This window comes from Hemicordylus capensis, chromosome 2, assembly GCF_027244095.1.
Source record: "Hemicordylus capensis ecotype Gifberg chromosome 2, rHemCap1.1.pri, whole genome shotgun sequence".
In the NCBI taxonomy this organism is placed as follows: Eukaryota; Metazoa; Chordata; class Lepidosauria; order Squamata; family Cordylidae; genus Hemicordylus; species Hemicordylus capensis.
In genome coordinates this window covers 345955984-345973945 of record NC_069658.1, presented here as the reverse complement: position 1 = coordinate 345973945, position 17962 = coordinate 345955984, and the positions used below count along the sequence as shown (strand labels likewise).

The following is a 17962-nucleotide window of genomic DNA, read 5'->3' as shown; positions in this document are numbered from 1 at the left end:
CTTGCAATGCACAGGAGCCCAGCTGGCCATCCCTACAAGTGGGGGACACGTCACCGTGTACTTGGTGTGACAAGTCTCTCTCCCACAACATGCACTGCAGCGGCGTGCCTCGGCCACGACCCCTTCTTATTAAGGGAGCGAACCGGCTCTTCCTCCTCTGCCCAAGAACGTAGCCCGCTAGCAAAGCCCGCGACTCAGGCGGCCCCCGAGAGGCGAGGCGCCTCTCCTTCGCCCCAGCCGCTGACCCCGCCCACAAGGCGCCGCTCGTCGGTTCGTTATTGGAACCTGGGGAGGACAGAAGCGGCGCAGCGGGCGCGCCTGTAGGCAGGGGCCGCTTTATTTTATCTCCCCTCCGCGGCCCGCCATGGACTCGTTCAACCAAGATCCGCCCTTGTTAGAGCAGCGAAGCAGTTATGGTGGGTATGGCCGCCCTGCTCAGTTCTGCCAGGCCGTTCCGCGCCGCCCGCTCTTGGGCATAGCCTGCCTGGCCCCGTTCATCGCTTCTGCTGCCTCCCGCCTAACGCTCACGAGCGCCTTCCTCGCCGTCTCCCATCCCATCCACGCCTCCTCTTCTTGCCAAGTATTGCCTGGGCGGGGTCAGATTTAGGGCGGGGCCGGCGGGTGGCGGGTTTCTGCAAGAGAACCTCGGGAGTGGGGCGTCCAAAACGATGGAAATGCCACGAAGATCACTCAAATATGCCATTTTGACACCACGTCTTTAAAATTACTTCTGGGAGGGAGTCATATTAACGGCAAGTTATCTTTTAAAAAAACACTTGTACGCGGCAAAACTGATTTTTAATTTTTTGGTACGATGTAAAAGCCGGACTGAAATGCCCCTTTCTAAATAAACTGAAGCAAGTAAACAAATAAATCCAGGAGAAGCGTTGGAGACGCTTCAGAGCAATATTTTAGACCCCAAACCCAACCAATAAATACTATACATGCACCCCTTTCCATGCAGGCAGAGCCTACCTGGAACAGAATCAACCAGAAGAACCTGCGTTTTATAAATAATTATTGTGTAAACAAAACAAACCAACAATGGGATATGTTTGGTCCACACAGATGTTTGGTCCAGGATTGTCATACTTTATTACCTTTTATGGGGAGGTGATTGACATCATCCACCCATTTACAACCCTGTGTTTTTCTCATGCTTAACATGTCACATTTTTTAAATGTGGAAAATCTGGATTTTGTTTGAGTAGCAGTACAACTGTACAATGACTGCACATGTCAGCTGTTGGTAGAGCTGCTGTTTCGTCTTTCTGGATAGGCATGAGCCCTATTCAGACATTATGTTGTACAGTTGTTCAGCTGTCTGTACACACATACCTGTTTTTGTGTGAATGACTACATACATTCATCCAAAAAGTGAACCTGGTCCCTCAAACAGTGTTAATAGGGAGTGTTCTGCTGTATATGTGTTCAACTTAACATGTGAATAAATTACTGTACGTGCATGATGCATCAGATCTGTACATAGATGGCCAGTTTGGGCAAGATGCCTGCTGGCACATCAGCAATGATGGGGCTTTGTCAAAAGTGTGCCTGCCATGATGTTGATGGCAAATGTGTTGGTCTGTTCCTTAATTGCATGAGGGGGCTGTTCATGTGAATTGCCCTTCCATGTGCGCACCCAATACTTATTTGATGTTATATGGAGTGTGTTTAGAGAGCCGATACAGATGAACAGCCGCCTCACATGATAAAAAGTGTGCCAAGATATCACAGAAAACTCATTCTTGGTGTGACCATGTCGTTGTGTGTGCCAGCAAACATATCATCCAAACTGGGCCAGATTGTACATGTGTTGAACATAGTATCTGAACAAGGCTATAGTTTTGATGTGTGCGGTCATAGGAACATCGGAACCTGCCTTGTACTGAGACAGACCATTGGCCCACCTCACTCAGTATCGTCTGTACTGGTGGCTTTCCAAGGTTTCAGGCAGGAATGTTTGCCAGCATTCCTGGGGTTGCCAGGGATTGAACCTAAGACCTTCTGCATGCAAAGCAGACACTCTACCACTGAACTATCCCTATCCCTATCTGTCATGGTTGCATCTTGCCTCCAGCCTCAGAGGCAAGATACTTCTAAATACCAGTTGCAGGGGAGTAACAGCAAGAGAGGGTATGCCCTCACCTCTTGCCTGTGGGTTTCTCAAATGAATCTGGTGAGCCACTGTGTGAAACGGGATACTGGACTAGATAGGCCTTCAGCCTGATCCAGCAGGGCTGTTCTTATGTTCGGGGTGATTGAACATCCCTATGTTCCTGTGACCGCACACATCAAAACCATAGCCCTATTCAGATATTCAAACGCATGTACAATCTGGGCCAGTTCGGGTGAAATGTCTGCTGGCAAACACAATGACCAGGTCGCACCAAGAATCACACCAATGACAAAGATCGCACAGTTGACCACCAGTCAACCCTTCTGTCCTATCCCAAAGGCCCAGGGGGAGAATTTTCAGCTGCCTTCAAAAGGCCAAAAGAGAGAAAACCCATATATATCTCCTGGGAGGGCATTGCACAACCCATGCTTCTCAAGGAAAATCATGTCCCATTGGACTAGATTAAACTTATTATATAAGCTGTAAAGACTATTACAAATTCCACATTCTAGTACCCTGTTTTGGGTGATGATTGGAATAATGGAAAAAAGATCCAGAATACCAGCATATTAATTATCTATACCTACCAAAATCATATGTGCTACTGGGCTAGATTGGAGTGATATATCCAATAGGAGGCAATTATTAGGCCTCTTCTAAAGAAGCCTGCATTAGATCCCTCAGAGTTGAGCAATTATAGGCCTGTTTCCAACCTCCCATGGATGGGCAAGGTAATTGAGAGGGTAGTGGCCTCTCAGCTCCAGGCGGTCTTGGAGGAAACTGATTATCTAGACCCATTTCAAACTGGTTTTTGGGCGGGCTGTGGGGTGGAGACTGCCTTGGTCTGCCTGATGGATGATCTCCAGTTGGGAATTGGCAGAGGAAGTGTGACTCTGTTGGTCCTTTTGGATCTCTCAGTGGCTTTCGATACTATCAACCATAGTATCCTTCTGGAATGTCTGAGGGTGTTGGGGGTGGGAGGCACTGTTCTACAGTGGTTCCGCTCCTACCTCTCGGATAGATTCCAGATGGTGTCGATTGGAGATTGTTGCACTTCGAGATCTGAGCTTAAGTATGGTGTCCCTCAAGGCTCCATACTTTCTCCAGTGCTTTTTGACATCTACATGAAACCATTGGGAGAGATCATCAGGGGATATGAAGCTGGCTGTTACCAGTATGCTGATGACACCCAGATCTACTTCTCCATATCAACTTCTTCAGGAGCTGGCATATCCTCCCTAAATGCTTGCCTGGAAGCAGTAATGGGCTGGATGAGGGAGAATAAACTGAAGCTGAATCCAGATAAGATAGGGGTACTTATTGTGCGGGGTCAGAACTCCAGAAATGATGTTGATCTACCTGTTCTAGATGGGGTCACACTTCCCCAAAAGGAACAGGTTCGCAGTCTGGGAGTACTTTTGGATCCACAGCTCTCCCTGGTTTCTCAGGTTGAGGCAGTGGCCAGGGATGCTTTCTATCAGCTGCAGCTGATACGCCAGCTGCGCCCGTTTCTCGAGATCAATGACCTCAAAACAGTGGTACATATGTTGGTAACCTCCAGACTTGACTTTTGTAATGCGCTCTACATGGGGCTCCCTTTGTACGTAGTCCAGAAACTCCAGTTGGTTCAGAATGCGGCAGCCAGGCTGGTCTCTGGGTCATCTCGGAGAGACCACATTGCACCTCTGCTGATGAAGTTACACTGGCTGCCTATAGCTTTCCGGGCAAAATACAAAGTGCTAGTTATAACTTACTGTATAAAGCCCTAAATGGCTTAGGCCCTGGGTATTTGAGAGAATGCGTTCTTCATTATGTGCCCTACCGTCCGTTGCAGTCGTCTGTGGAGGTCCATCTCCAGTTGCCGCCAGTTCGTCTGGTGGCCACACGGAGACGGGCCTTCTCAGTTGCTGCCCCGGGACTATGGAATGCGCTCCCTATTGAGATACAATCCTCCCCATCTCCGACCATTTAAAAAAAAAATTTTTTTTTTAACCCTTCTTTTTACTCAGGCTTTTTCAGCTTCTGGATAATGTATAGGTTTTAATTCTGTGACTGATTTTTAAATTGTTAGTTTTTAATTTCTTTTATGTGTTTTAATATGTGTTTTTAGCTGTTTTGTCATTGTGAACCACCCAGAGACACAAGTTTGGGGTGGTATACAAGTGTAATAAATAAATAAATAAACAAACAAGCAAGCAAGCAAGCAAGCAAGCTATAGAACTTCCGAAGCTTTCAGTGTAATAAATTGTATTTGAGAAAAAAGAGCCCTGGAACAGACAGAGGAAATGTGAATTCTTCAAATGCTTTATGGCAGAAGTTGATGTTTTGGGTTCTTTTCTCAGAATACCATTTATTCCTCAAAGAAGATAGTAGCACATGGATTTTGTTGGTTTTGTGGCTCACTGCATTAGTCCTCCTAATCCTGTGTGACATGTGAATCTGGCTGTGTTTGATATCTTAGATTTAGAATCAGTTGTTCCCATTTCTTTTCTTGTTGTTGCAGTTGTTAAAAATGGGTTTTGGCTGAGAAGGGGTTAATACAATTTTAATCATACAAAGATTTCATTTTAAATATATTGCTTTCATGTGTCTCTAACAAATCCCATGGTTTTTGTAGAATAATTGGCTGACATACTGAGGAAAATTACTCAAAGTAATCACATTGAAATTAAAAGCACAAGTTAAGAATTTCATAACTTGTCTTTTTAATTTCAGTAAGAAACTGAGCAATTTTCCTCATTATTTAAAAAAACTTATTCTGGCACATTCCGTTCGGTGGATCATGGCTGTAAAGCAGGCAATAAAAGTATAATATTGGGGTTTCAAGTCTAAAATATTGTTCTCAAGAGGTTCTGACAAATCCTGAAGTTTTTTGCTGCTGCTTCCCCCCGCCCTCATAACCTCTTCAATAAAGTTCTGCGTCTGACCTGTTCTATTGCTTTCTGGTTTTTACACTGCCCCATTTTTATTTTTTAAAGGTTTTTTAAAAAAAAATTCTGAAACAGATAATGTTATCAACATGAAAAGGGGGAGGAACCAACCCCCACTAGCCTATTGCTTTCTCATAAAATTGACAGGGACTCTTGTAGCAATACAGAAAACATTTTCTCCCACAGCTAGTAATATAAATAAATTCTTTTGTACCTATGTCTTATCTCCATTTAAAGATCTGCTTTCTAAAAATGAGAATATTGGTCACAGTTCTTTCTTTTGAAGTGATCTGTTGAGTGATTGAGTCTGAATTTGCTGTGTTAATTTATACACAATTAACAAATCTTTGGGATGTACTTCCTTCTGTGGGTGGCTCAGTGATTTTCACTTTGACCTACAGCCAAGTGGGTGGTTTTTAGTAGGTTATGAATCAATTTTTTCACACTTTTCTTGCAGTTCTCTATCAGTCTAGCTATCATGGCAAAGTGGCTATTGATAGATCTGTCATCTATGATTTTGTTTAATCTTTTTCTTAAACTACAGGTGAAACTCGGAAAATTAGAATATCGTGCAAAAGTCCATTATTTTCAGTAATGCAAATTAAAAGGTGAAACTGATATATGAGACAGATGCATTACATGCAAAGCGAGATAAGTCAAGCCTTAATTTGTTATAATTGTGATGATCATGGCGTACAGCTCATGAAAACCCCAAATCCACAATCTCAGAAAATTAGAATATTACATGGAACCAAGAAGACAAGGATTGAAGAATAGAACAATATCGGATCTCTGAAAAGTATAAGCATGCATATGTATTCAGTACTTGGTTTGGGCCCCTTTTGCAGCAATTACTGCCTCAATGCGGCGTGGCATGGATGCTATCAGCCTGTGGCACTGATGAGGTATTATGGAAGACCAGGATGCTTCATTAGCGGCCTTCAGCAATTCTGCATTGTTTGGTCTCATGTCTCTCATCCTTCTCTTGGCAATGCCCCATAGATTCTCTATGGGGTCAGGTCAGGCGAGTTTGCTGGCCAATCAAGCACAGTACACTGTATACTTTTCAGAGGTCCGATATTGTTCTATTCTTCAATCCTTGTCTTCTTGGTTCCATGTAATATTCTAATTTTCTGAGATTGTGGATTTGGGGTTTTCATGAGCTGTACGCCATGATCATCACAATTATAACAAATTAAGGCTTGACTTATCTCGCTTTGCATGTAATGCATCTGTCTCATATATCAGTTTCACCTTTTAATTTGCATTACTGAAATTAATGGACTTTTGCACAATATTCTAATTTTCCGAGTTTCACCTGTAGGTAATTTAATTGAATCGAATTTGCACATTTATATACCAACAAAAACTTACATAAGGTTTACATAAAAGTTAAAACAATAAAATCACATTAAAACCATAACACAATTAAAAGAATTAGTTAAAGAAACCCAAGACAAAATTAGTTGCCATCATCATATCATAGCAAATGCCATAAAATCTGTTAAAAGCCATTAGTTTATTTAATGTAATCAGAAACTAGCTGATAACTTTCGGTTTACATTTGTCTTTTACCAATCTGTAAATAAATCAGGATTTGTTAGCCTAATTTTAAAAAAGAATAGGGCTTATAAGCTCACCATGTCCATGTGTCTCCCTCTAATAACTTTTGCGTTTATAGTCCAATACAAACTAAATTCTCAGCACATGGGATGTGGTTCTAGGGGACCATGACAGGGATTTATTTATTTATTTATTTATTTATTTGCCAGTCTGCTATCTTGTTTCAAGATGGTGGCCGCTGGATACAAACCAAATTCACAGTACATGGGTGAGGGTCACGATGTTAAAAGAAGCAGAAGGTAGGCTCCATTAGTTTTACTAAAAGAGTTACTTCTTTTTTCTCACAGCATTCAGACTAACTTTTGCTTGAGTTGGCATGTTCTGCATATCACAATATTTTGGTCAGTACCTCACATTCCTTTTGTGTTCTCTCTGAACATTTCACACATTATAGGTAGTATGAAACCTCGCCTGACCCATAGCAGAGAGCTAGAAATAAAAACTACTCTTCAAGAACTATTGATCTACATCATTTTTCTAACAGATCTATGTATATGTAAGTCAATGAACAATGTACATAATTTACAGTTAGCTTTTTTCCTGCAAATTTATGTTATGGGAGATAAAGAAATAATAATGTGACTTTCCACCTACATACAGTATAGAAAATAATGTTTGCAAACTGTTATAAATACAGGATATACCATCCATGGCAGTCTCTTGTTGCTGAACAAAAACCTTTCTAGACCAACCCAAGACTATCATTGGAAAAGTATAGGATTCTATTCTGTTTTAACTTCTCTTTGGCTGACATCCAGACTAAAGAAGTGCTTGTGAAGAACATAGTGAAGAAGTGTAAGAAGATCATGTAGGTTTGGTGCAAAGTTGCACGGATTCTGCAATTGCATTATTGTGCAAAGATCCCCAGCCACAACATGTGAGGCATGCTACAGGTTGTGCACCTTGTGTTACACTATTGCAAACATGTTTGCATGAGCACAGCACAATGCAAGCTCCAGGCTTAGTGCAGCTAGCTAGTGCAACAACTTTGCACTAGTGCAACACGTTTGTGCAAGCACTTCATTAGTCTGGATGTCAGCCAATGTGTCCCCACAAAGAGTACTTGTGGCTATAGGGTAGTGGTTAAAGCAGCGTTTCCCAAGCTTTTGATACAGGGCATAAGATGGTGGGTGTATCCCACGTGGTTCCTCAATGCACACTTAAACTCCACTTGCATCATATTAGTACATGAGAGTTTGGGAATCATTGATTAGACTTGGTTGTGGAAAACATAGGTTCAAATCTCCACTTAGCTTTGAAGCTCACTGTATGGCCTTGGGCAAATTGCTCCTTTGAGGCCTAACTCAAGGGGTTTAAAACTGTGTTCCAGGGAACCCTAGAGCTTCTTGGAAATTTGTCTGAGATTCCTCAGTGAGAAGATGAGTTATGGTGGACAAGATTTCCTAGAAGGCAGTTTGAGTATCATGATGTATGTTTCCCTACAGTGTGAAGCACAGAAGTGTGTTAGACGTGTTTTAGGCTGCACTCTTATCACCATTTCACAGAGGGCAACAGGTCAGAATACCCCACATGAACTGCGCATGCATTCTAGAATGTGACCCAGAATCCTTTGTAACATGCAACAGTGTGTGTATGTGTGTATCTGTTTATTCATTTTAATCCCAATTTTCCTCCAAGAAGCCAAGAGCAGTATCCTTACAACAATGCTACAACAAGTTAGGGTGAGTGACAAGTGACTGGCCCAGAGTCACCCAGTGAGTTTCATGGCTGGCCAGAGATTTTGAATTCAGGTCTCCCTGCTCCAACACTCTAACCACTACACAAAATAGCGGGTATTTAAAGAGTTCATTGAAGGTAGAAAGTATGGGCCAGCATCCAGGTTAGGCAGGTGAAGGAGTATCTTCTACTGCACTAATTAGAGAAGGCACTGTGATATTTAAAGTGGGGGAAACATAATTTGGTAATGCACATTAAATGAAGTTGTGTAAAATTCCCAAATGAATAATTATAGCATCTATATATATGGACATACAGTTTTAGTCTCTTTTATGCACACACAAAACACCTTTACAGCCGTTACAGCTAGTGGCAAGTTGCTGTATGAATGAGGTTTCTTTGTATAAGCCTGTATTGCAAGTGCCGCCTGTTTTCTGCATAGCTGAAGTAGTAATCACCTGTTTGTTTCTTCTGGCATTTGGCATATTAGAAAGCTTAGGAAGAACTTTTATTTTAGGATCTTATTAATGAACATGACAGGTGAATAATGTCAGCTGATTATCTGAACAGTATAAATTTCTCATTTATTTCTTTTTAGTGTCATTTGGAATGGTGAGCCCAGATATGTATTACCTGAACAAAGTTATGTCAAGTCTCTTTCTGGAAACTCCATTGTCAGAAAGAGATCAAACTACCTTCAAAACCATAAGCAGCATTGAACACTTTTGGAAGGTAACGTTTTATGTTGTAATTTTGATATTCTATTTAGGAAGTGAGGAAGAGCACATAGGTTTTCTACAGCTATACAGGTGAAACTCGGAAAATTAGAATATTGTGCAAAAGTCCATTAATTTCAGTAATGCAAATTAAAAGGTGAAACTGATATATGAGACAGATGCATTACATGCAAAGCGAGATAAGTCAAGCCTTAATTTGTTATAATTGTGATGATCATGGCGTACAGCTCATGAAAACCCCAAATCCACAATCTCAGAAAATTAGAATATTACATGGAACCAAGAAGACAAGGATTGAAGAATAGAACAATATCGGACCTCTGAAAAGTATACAGTGTACTGTGCTTGATTGGCCAGCAAACTCGCCTGACCTGACCCCATAGAGAATCTATGGGGCATTGCCAAGAGAAGGATGAGAGACATGAGACCAAACAATGCAGAATTGCTGAAGGCCGCTAATGAAGCATCCTGGTCTTCCATAATACCTCATCAGTGCCACAGGCTGATAGCATCCATGCCACACCGCATTGAGGCAGTAATTGCTGCAAAAGGGGCCCAAACCAAGTACTGAATACATATGCATGCTTATACTTTTCAGAGGTCCGATATTGTTCTATTCTTCAATCCTTGTCTTCTTGGTTCCATGTAATATTCTAATTTTCTGAGATTGTGGATTTGGGGTTTTCATGAGCTGTACGCCATGATCATCACAATTATAACAAATTAAGGCTTGACTTATCTCGCTTTGCATGTAATGCGTCTGTCTCATATATCAGTTTCACCTTTTAATTTGCATTACTGAAATTAATGGACTTTTGCACGATATTCTAATTTTCTGAGTTTCACCTGTATAGGAAGCTGTCATATACTGAGTCAGACCATTGGTCTATCTAGCTCAGTATTGTCTTCACAGACTGGCAGAGGCTTCTCCACGGTTGCAGGCAGGGATCTCTCTCAGCCCTATCTTGGAGAAGCCAGGGAGGGAACTTGGAACCTTCTGCTCTTCCGAGAGCGGCTCCATCCCCTAAGGGGAATATCTTAGAGTGCTCACATTTCTAGTCTCCCATTCATATGCAACCAGGGTGGACCCTGCTTAGCTAAGGGGACAAGTAGTGCTTGTTACCACAAGACCAGCTCTCCTCTCCTTTGTAGGATGCTTTGTTTGGCTTTGTAGATGCTGACCACCTTTATACACCATATTTATCTGGGCTTGAATCTAGGAGGGTGATCTGTTCATGAAAGCCCATTTCTGTGCACTGTTCATGTTTTCTAAATGGGAAAGTCTCTCATTAACATGGGGGCCTACACACATGGTTTCTGTGACCCGTTGCTGTCTTCAATTTCAAACAGCACTACAAGGATTATACTGGCATGGTGTGCAAGAATAGTTAAGATGAGACATTTTTTCAATGTTCTAACATTATAAGCCCTGAATATTCTCTTGTTCATAAAACTGAAACTGTCTTTCCAATCTGCCTGAACATCAACTTGGTGACACGTGACACCATTCCTCCACTAGATCTGGTGCAGATCTGATGTAAAATGGTTGAGATGCTGCAAATAGCACATCTTAAAAGGTTTTTTGTTTTTTAAATGTCCTTTAACAGTTTTTTTAAAATTCAGGTATATTCTTAATCATCATTCTGTGGGATGCACACCTGAGACTTTGGATGATGGTCAGTGTTTTTTCATGGAGTTCAGGATGCCATTGAAAAGACATTGAAAAAGTGTCATTGAAAATAGTTACTATTGAAATACACTATACCTTTTTTATTTTGCTGAGTGAAAGCATTGATTTCATTGTGGTAACCTAGAGAACGAATAAAACAAAAAAGGTAAACAAATATATGGCAAGGTCTGATTGGTTTTCACCTCTAACCAAAAACATTTCAAATCATTGCACACTTCAGTAAAAGAATTTCAGAAGGATGATTTGTTCTGCTAAATAAAACATTGTATCTCTTCTTTTTTCTCATAATATAGTATGTAGAAGGACCACTTCTGGATGGACTTTATTGGAAAAAATGGTATACTGAAAATTCCACATCAGTCCATGAAAATAGCAGCCACATCTACTATGAGAACTTACTGTTAGGAGTAGCTCAAATCCGGCAGCTTAAGATCCATAACAGCACATGTTCTGTCTATCCTGCTTTCCGGTCATTCATGAAAGCATGCTATGGTAGATACAGCTCTGTAAATGAGGATAAAGAAAGCTTTGGCTTTAGGAATGACACCATGTAAGTATAGTGACATTTCACTTTCCTAACTGTTCTTTCTGTGTTTGAACACATTTTAAATTTATATTAGCAAAATAGAGATTAATATCAAAATGAGATTAATTTTGGGATTTAGCTTTCCTCAGAAGCACTAGTAAAAGAGAATATTAACATGTATTTTCTAAATAGTCAAAAATGTAAAACAATATGTGTACATAGTGGGGTCAGTTAATACCATCTTTCTTATGTGAACCTATATCAGTTTTCCCACTGGTCAGTGAGCCAAATACTAATGATCCTGGATTTTAACATTGCTGACTGCACTGGTATATCATCTAAGTCTGCCCAATCTAAAATCCAATTAACAGAAACATGTTCAGTTTGACATGTTGCATTAAGGGCTTTCCATGTTCACAAAAACTCCAAAATGCCAGGAAATTGGTATGGTATCCTGTGCTATTGTTGGTTCTAGCTTCACCAATACCTTGGTGCTGAATGACTGTCACTGGCTCCAGAGTTTAATATGCTGGTCCCCTGGCTGGCTACTGCTTCCCCTTCACACCTTTTATTCCTTCCTGTATGAAGGAGGACTTCAGGTGCTTCCCTTTCTACTAAGTGGTCAGTGGAGTGCCTGAAGCCCTCGTCTGCTGCTGGATGTCCTCCCAAAGACATCTTGAGGGTTGAGGGCTATTGCTCATTAAAAGTGGCAGCCCATGGCTCCTTGTTGCCTCTGAGAAGGCCACCATCTTGGCCCTTTCCCACAGCCGTCCACTTGCTGCCATTTCTTGGTCAGAGGCTTGTGGACTGAAGCCAGATCATGTTTTTTCTCCTTTGTGAACCTCACTTCCAAGATCAGACATCTTGACTTTTGCAAAAGGGACTTGCATTGTGCAAACACCACAATACTTCTCTGAATGTGGAGTGTATAAAAGTGCACAATGTCATACTGTCTCCAAGCACAACATTGTGCTGGTGCTAGCACAATGTTAGTCTGCATCCTGTTCATTATCTCAATTAGCTAAAAGCCAAGATGCTTTGAAATGCTTTACCTGTACTTATCCTGCACTAAGCGGGTGGTTCAACTAGATGACCTTCAGGGTCCCTTCAACTATGGAAGGGATGGTATTGGTTACCAGCTGGGTACTTGCAACTTGGAGCTGAATGGCTGTCAGTGGCAGAGTGGTAGACTTTATGTTTCAATTTGTCTGTTCACTGAAATAAACAAATGAAGTTTATGCAACTGAAGCTATCATGCAACTAAAATTATTATTCCATGTTCCGTCCAGATGAAGGGTCACATTTCTAGCCAACATTATGGCAGATCTCTGGATTGTTATGAGGATACTGATTTTGAGCAATCTCAGAATCCAACAGCATCAGGTTATAACGGACTTTGGATGTCCAATGGCTGAATAATGAGGCTAATGGCGCACATGCATTAATTTGCAGAACATGAATATTGCCAATGATATAGCAGAAGAATTTGTTTGTTTGGAATGTGTATACCAGTCCAAACTCACATCTCTGGGCAGTCTGGAACAAATATAAAAGTTAAAACAACAAATAGAACATTAAAACAGTTTAAAAACAAACTCACAATTTTACAAATCTAATCAAAAGATTGGATGAATAAGTGTTTTAAGAGTTTTTCAAAGCTGTCAGGGATGGGGAAGCTCTCATTTTGGCAGGGAGCACATTCCAAAAGCTCAGGGCAGCAACAGAGAAGGCCTGTCCTGGATGAGCTGGTGGCAACTGCTGACAGATCTTCTCAGATATTTCAAAAGACAGTAGGGCTCATAAAAAAGAAGGCATCCTCTTAAATACCATGGGCCTTTAGGGCTTTTGGGGTTATAATCAGCGCTTCATATTTTGCCTGGAAATATATTGGTAGGCAGTGTAGTTCTTTTAATATAGGAGTGATATGGTCTCTTTGATGTGCCCGGCCCCTGGACTCCAACCTGACTCCCATATTTTGCACCAATTGCATTTTCTGGACTGCATACAAAGGCAATCACATATAGAATGCATTGCAGAAGACAAGTTTGGAGGACAACAGCAAATGTACTGCACACCTGGCCACTGCCTTAAGTTGAGACACCAGAGAGGTTTGGTTCCAGAAATACTTCCAGTTGCACACCTGTTCATTCTGCAGGATCATAATGTCACCCAGAACAGAGAGATCAAAATGGTCTGATACTGATAACACTCTGCACCAAATCCCCTCATGATCTTTCCCAGTGATTCCATGTAGGTGTTAAAAAGCCACCACTGAGCTATATGGGCATTGGGCAATCACAAAATCACACAACAATGAAGAATAGCTAAAGAAATAGTACAGGAGGATCCTTGATGTGATCCCGTTGTATTCACACAACTGGGATATGCACCTGTTCAGTAGACCAATCAGCAAGATTCTAGAGCTCCACTTGACATTCCTGACTCCTCCCACCATGTGAGTGCATTCATTAGAAGAAGCAGATGGAGCGTCACTATTCCTAGTTCCTTTTGGACTGCCATTGATTAAGGACGCATCAAAAGGTTATTGCTGACTTTGGATTTGAAGGTTTGCCACCTCAAATCACCGGAAGAGTGAGAGTATTCATTCTTCATTTAGAAGAATATCAGTTTCATGACAGAAAAGAAAATGTTTAAGGGGTGTGGGAAGTGCCAAGCCATTTCCCCCTCCTCGGATAAACATTCCATGTGTCTCCTATGTTTGGGAGAAAAACACAAAACTGGTCTCTGTAAGATTCGTCAGAAATTTTCCAAACAAGAAAAAATAGAGATAAGACTTAAAGACGCCCTTTATAATTTGGCGCTATTACCTGAAAAGCCAACTTCGACTGCGGCTACTCCAATATTGAAATCAGCACCCAAAACTGACTCTGACCACTAAACGTCCTAGGGAGTCCGGCAGTAAATCAGTACTAACCACTAAGCATAAGGCAGCCACCTAATGGCGCAGCGGGGAAATGGCTTGACTACCATGCCAGAGGTTGCTGGTTCAAATCCCCACTGGTATATTTCCCCGACCATGGGAAACACCTATATCGGGCAGCAGTGATAAAGGAAGATGCTGAAAGGCATCATCTCATACTGTTTGAGAGGCGGCAATGGTAAACCCTCCTGTATTCTACCAAAGACAACCACAGGGCTCTGTGGTTGCCAGGAGTCGACATCAACTTGACGGCACACTTTACCTTTACTTTACTAAGCATAAGACTCCAAGCCACAATACTGGGCTGTCCTTGATGCCGAAGCCATCAACGTCAAAGACTCACTCATCCTCCAAGACTATCCTTTCGATTTTGAAAGAGGCCAAACAAGGGAAATCTAAATTGGAAATGATTAGATCACATAGCTCTTCAACACTGAGCAACCCCAAATGGAAAAAGGTGGACTCGACATTGAAACCATCAATGTTGGGAAAGGACAGTATGAAATATTTGATATTAAAGAAGGACCATGCCCAACCACCTTTGACATTGAAGCCTGCTACTACTTCCGAGTCAAAGGAAATACTAGTACTGATGTCGGGCACACTGATGTCGGGAACTACATCGATCTTGACGTTCAAAATCCTGAAGCTGAACATAGTTCCCATTGCTCAGTAACAACAGAAATCTTCAGAAATCGGAGGTTCCTCCATGTAATATACTGACGTTACCATCCTAAGCCAGTGTTGCTCTATCACAAGGCGTATACCTTACTTCACCCTTATGCCCTGACTTTATTGATCTTGGTGACAGATATGATGTCATAGAAATACCCAAGACACCATCCCTCAAAAGATGTTGAAAGACGTAACCTCATTAAATGGAAAACAGAAAACCTTGGAGTGCACATACTTTTAGCCCCATGAAATTTACAACCTCTCAATGGTGTCACCAGGGAGGAGGGGCTTTTTACTTCCATAGAAAGATATACTCTTTGTTCTCCCCTGCCAGTCATACAACCTTCAGTGGCTATGTTCATGCTGTCCACTACACCCAGCCACTATGTGTAACACGTTTCCCTGAACCCACTAGGGATGGGAAGCTTTTCTTATTTCCACAAGGGGCATGCAGGTCACGGATCATGACTCACCCTGTGACATCAGGTTCTTCTTCCCTGTCAGGCCACCATGGCAACTCAAACTGACATGTTTCCCCCACCAAAACCTACTACCCCGGCTCTGCCTGTTCCGGCCTTGCCTCCTATCATACCACTGATTCCTCCTGTTCAACCTGTTGAACCAGATCCTGCAAGTCCTCAGAATCCTCAGGACGCTGATAATAATAGCCTGGAGCTATTTCCTTCTACTAATCATTCCTCCATCCAGAGAATCCAAACCCAGATTCGGATGGGGGATCCCAAACCACAGAATCACCATCTGAACCTTCTCCAGATGATATAGAACTAAAAATATCATTGGACTCACCAAAAGAAGAGCAGAAAAATTACTACGCTCTGATAATTGACATGGCCAAGTCACTTGGCATAAATCTGAAACAGGTCACTGAGAATATCCAGGACCCAGTCTTTAAATTCCTGCAAACTGCAAAGACCTCCCAATCCTTCTACTCCTTCTGTTTCTAATCGGCTCCCAGAGGTGCTCTGCTGTGATGCCCTCAGTGGGTTCTTTGCGGACAAAATCTCCTGTCTTCGGGGTGACTTGGATTCCACTTTTTCTGCAGGGTCTACGAAGGAGGTGTCCAGCAATCTTTCTTGCAGTATTAGGTTGGATCAGTTTCAGTCTGTGATTCCTGAGGATGTGGACAAGCTGCTTGGAGCTGTGTGGTCCACCACTTGTTCTCTGGACCCTTGCCCAACGTGGCTGCTTCGATCTAGCAGGGAGATTATTCGAGTAGGCCTGGTGAATATCATAAATGCATCGCTGAGGGAGGGTAAGGTGCTTCCATGCTTGAAGGAGGCAATAATTAGACTGTTCCTTAAGAAACCTTCTCTAGATCCCTCAGCGATGGATAATTATAGGCCAGGTGATCGAGAAGGTGGTGGCCGACCAGCTCCAGGTGGTTTTGGAGGAAACTGATTATCTAGACCCATTTCAAACCGGCTTTAGGACAGGCTATGGGGTTGAGACAGCCTTGGTCGGCCTGATGGATGACCTATACCGGGGAATTGACAGAGGGAGTGTGACTCTGTTGGTTCCCTTGGATCTCTCGGCGGTGTTCGATACCATCGACCATGGTATCTTTTTGGGTCGCCTGGCGGAGTTGGGGATAGGAGGCACTGCTCTGCAGTGGTTCGGCTCCTATCTCTCGGGCAGATCCCAGATGGTGGAGCTTGGTGACAGTTGCTCTTCTCAATGAGAGCTGTTATATGGAGTCCCTCAGAGCTCCATTCTGTCACCAATGCTTTTCAATATTTACATGAAACCGCTGGGTGAGGTCATCAGGAGATTTGGTGCAGGGTGTTATCAGTATGCTGATGACACCCTAATCTACTTCTCTCTTTCATCTGCTTCATCAGGAAATGGCGTTCATTCCCTAAATACCTGCCTACAGGCAGTAATGGGCTGGATGAGGGATAACAAATTGAAGCTGAATCCAAGCAAGACGGAGGTGCTCATTGTAGGGGCTCAGAATCTGAGGGATGAGTTAGATCTCCCTGTGCTGGATGGGGTTACACTCCCCCGGAAGGAGCAGGTACGCAGCTTGGGGGTACTCCTGGATCCAGGCCTCACTCTGGTATCTCAGGTGGAAGCTGTGGCCAGGAGTGCTTTTTATCAGCTTAGGCTGATTCGACAGCTGCGTCCATTCCTAGAGGAGGATTACCTCAGAACAGTGGTGGACCAGCTGGTAACCTCCAGGCTTGAATACTGTAATGCGTTCTACGTGGGGCTGCCTTTGTACATATTTCGGAAACTTCAGTTAGTTCAAAATGCAGCAGCAAGGCTGGTCTCCGGGGCAACCCGGAGAGACTATATTATGCCTGTTTTGAAATAGCTGCACTGGCTGCCGATATGTTTCCGAGCAAAATACAAAGTGCTGGTATTACCTTTAAAGCCCTGAACGGCTTGGGTCCAGGTTACCTTAGAGAGCGCCTTCTTGGGTCTGATCCCCACTGCACACTAAGATCATCCGAGGAGGTCCGGCTCCAGTTGCCACCAGCTCATCTGGTGGCGACCCAGAGACGGGCCTTCTCTGTAGCCGCTCCTGGACTGTGGAATGTGCTCCCTGCAGACATCCGTAATTTGAATTCTTTATTGGAATTTAGGAGAGCCCTAAAGACCTACCTGTTCAGCCTGGCCTTCCAGTGCTCTTAAATTGTTTTAAAGGATCTTTGATGTTTGTGAACCACCCTGAGCTATTTTGTAAGGGCAGTATAAAAATTGAACAAATAAATAAATAATAAATAAAATGAATAAACCCACTGCACTACCAATGCTGCCTGTGTTGTTAGCTTCTAAACAGACATGGAAAAAGCCATCATCCACAGCCCCTACTTCCAGGTGCCTAGAGAACATGTATAAAGTCCAGGAAGTTGGTTGTGAATACCTATTCATACATCCAACACATAATTCCCTAGTAGTTCTTCTTCTTCTTCCGATTCAGGCAAGAAACATACTGCCCCAGTAGATAAAGAGGGACGCAAGTTAGACTCTCTCTACAGACAGTTCTACTCAACTTCTACGCTGGCCATGCGTATTGCCAA

The 17962-nt window shown here is 42.5% G+C and overlaps 1 protein-coding gene across 12 annotated transcripts in view; it reads left to right on the top strand.

Annotated features, from left to right (window-relative positions):
- The first annotated feature begins 242 nt into the window (after positions 1-242).
- PKD2L2 (polycystin 2 like 2, transient receptor potential cation channel) overlaps positions 243-17962 on the top strand; it is a 55231-nt gene continuing 37511 nt past the window's right edge. For 5 of the 12 annotated variants that reach the window (XR_008317661.1, XM_053302675.1, XM_053302674.1 and 2 more), the window contains exons 1-4: positions 257-416; positions 7067-7168; positions 8948-9081; positions 11070-11326. Coding sequence is in view for 10 of the 12 variants with exons in the window: in XM_053302675.1 (XP_053158650.1) it covers positions 365-416; positions 7067-7168; positions 8948-9081; positions 11070-11326 (545 nt within the window). In the remaining 2 variants the exon portion in view is untranslated. Of the gene's footprint in view, positions 417-620; positions 753-7066; positions 7169-8947; positions 9082-11069; positions 11327-17962 lie in introns of those variants that run through there. The other 7 variants (XM_053302672.1, XM_053302680.1, XM_053302671.1 and 4 more) reach the window with 6 other exon arrangements.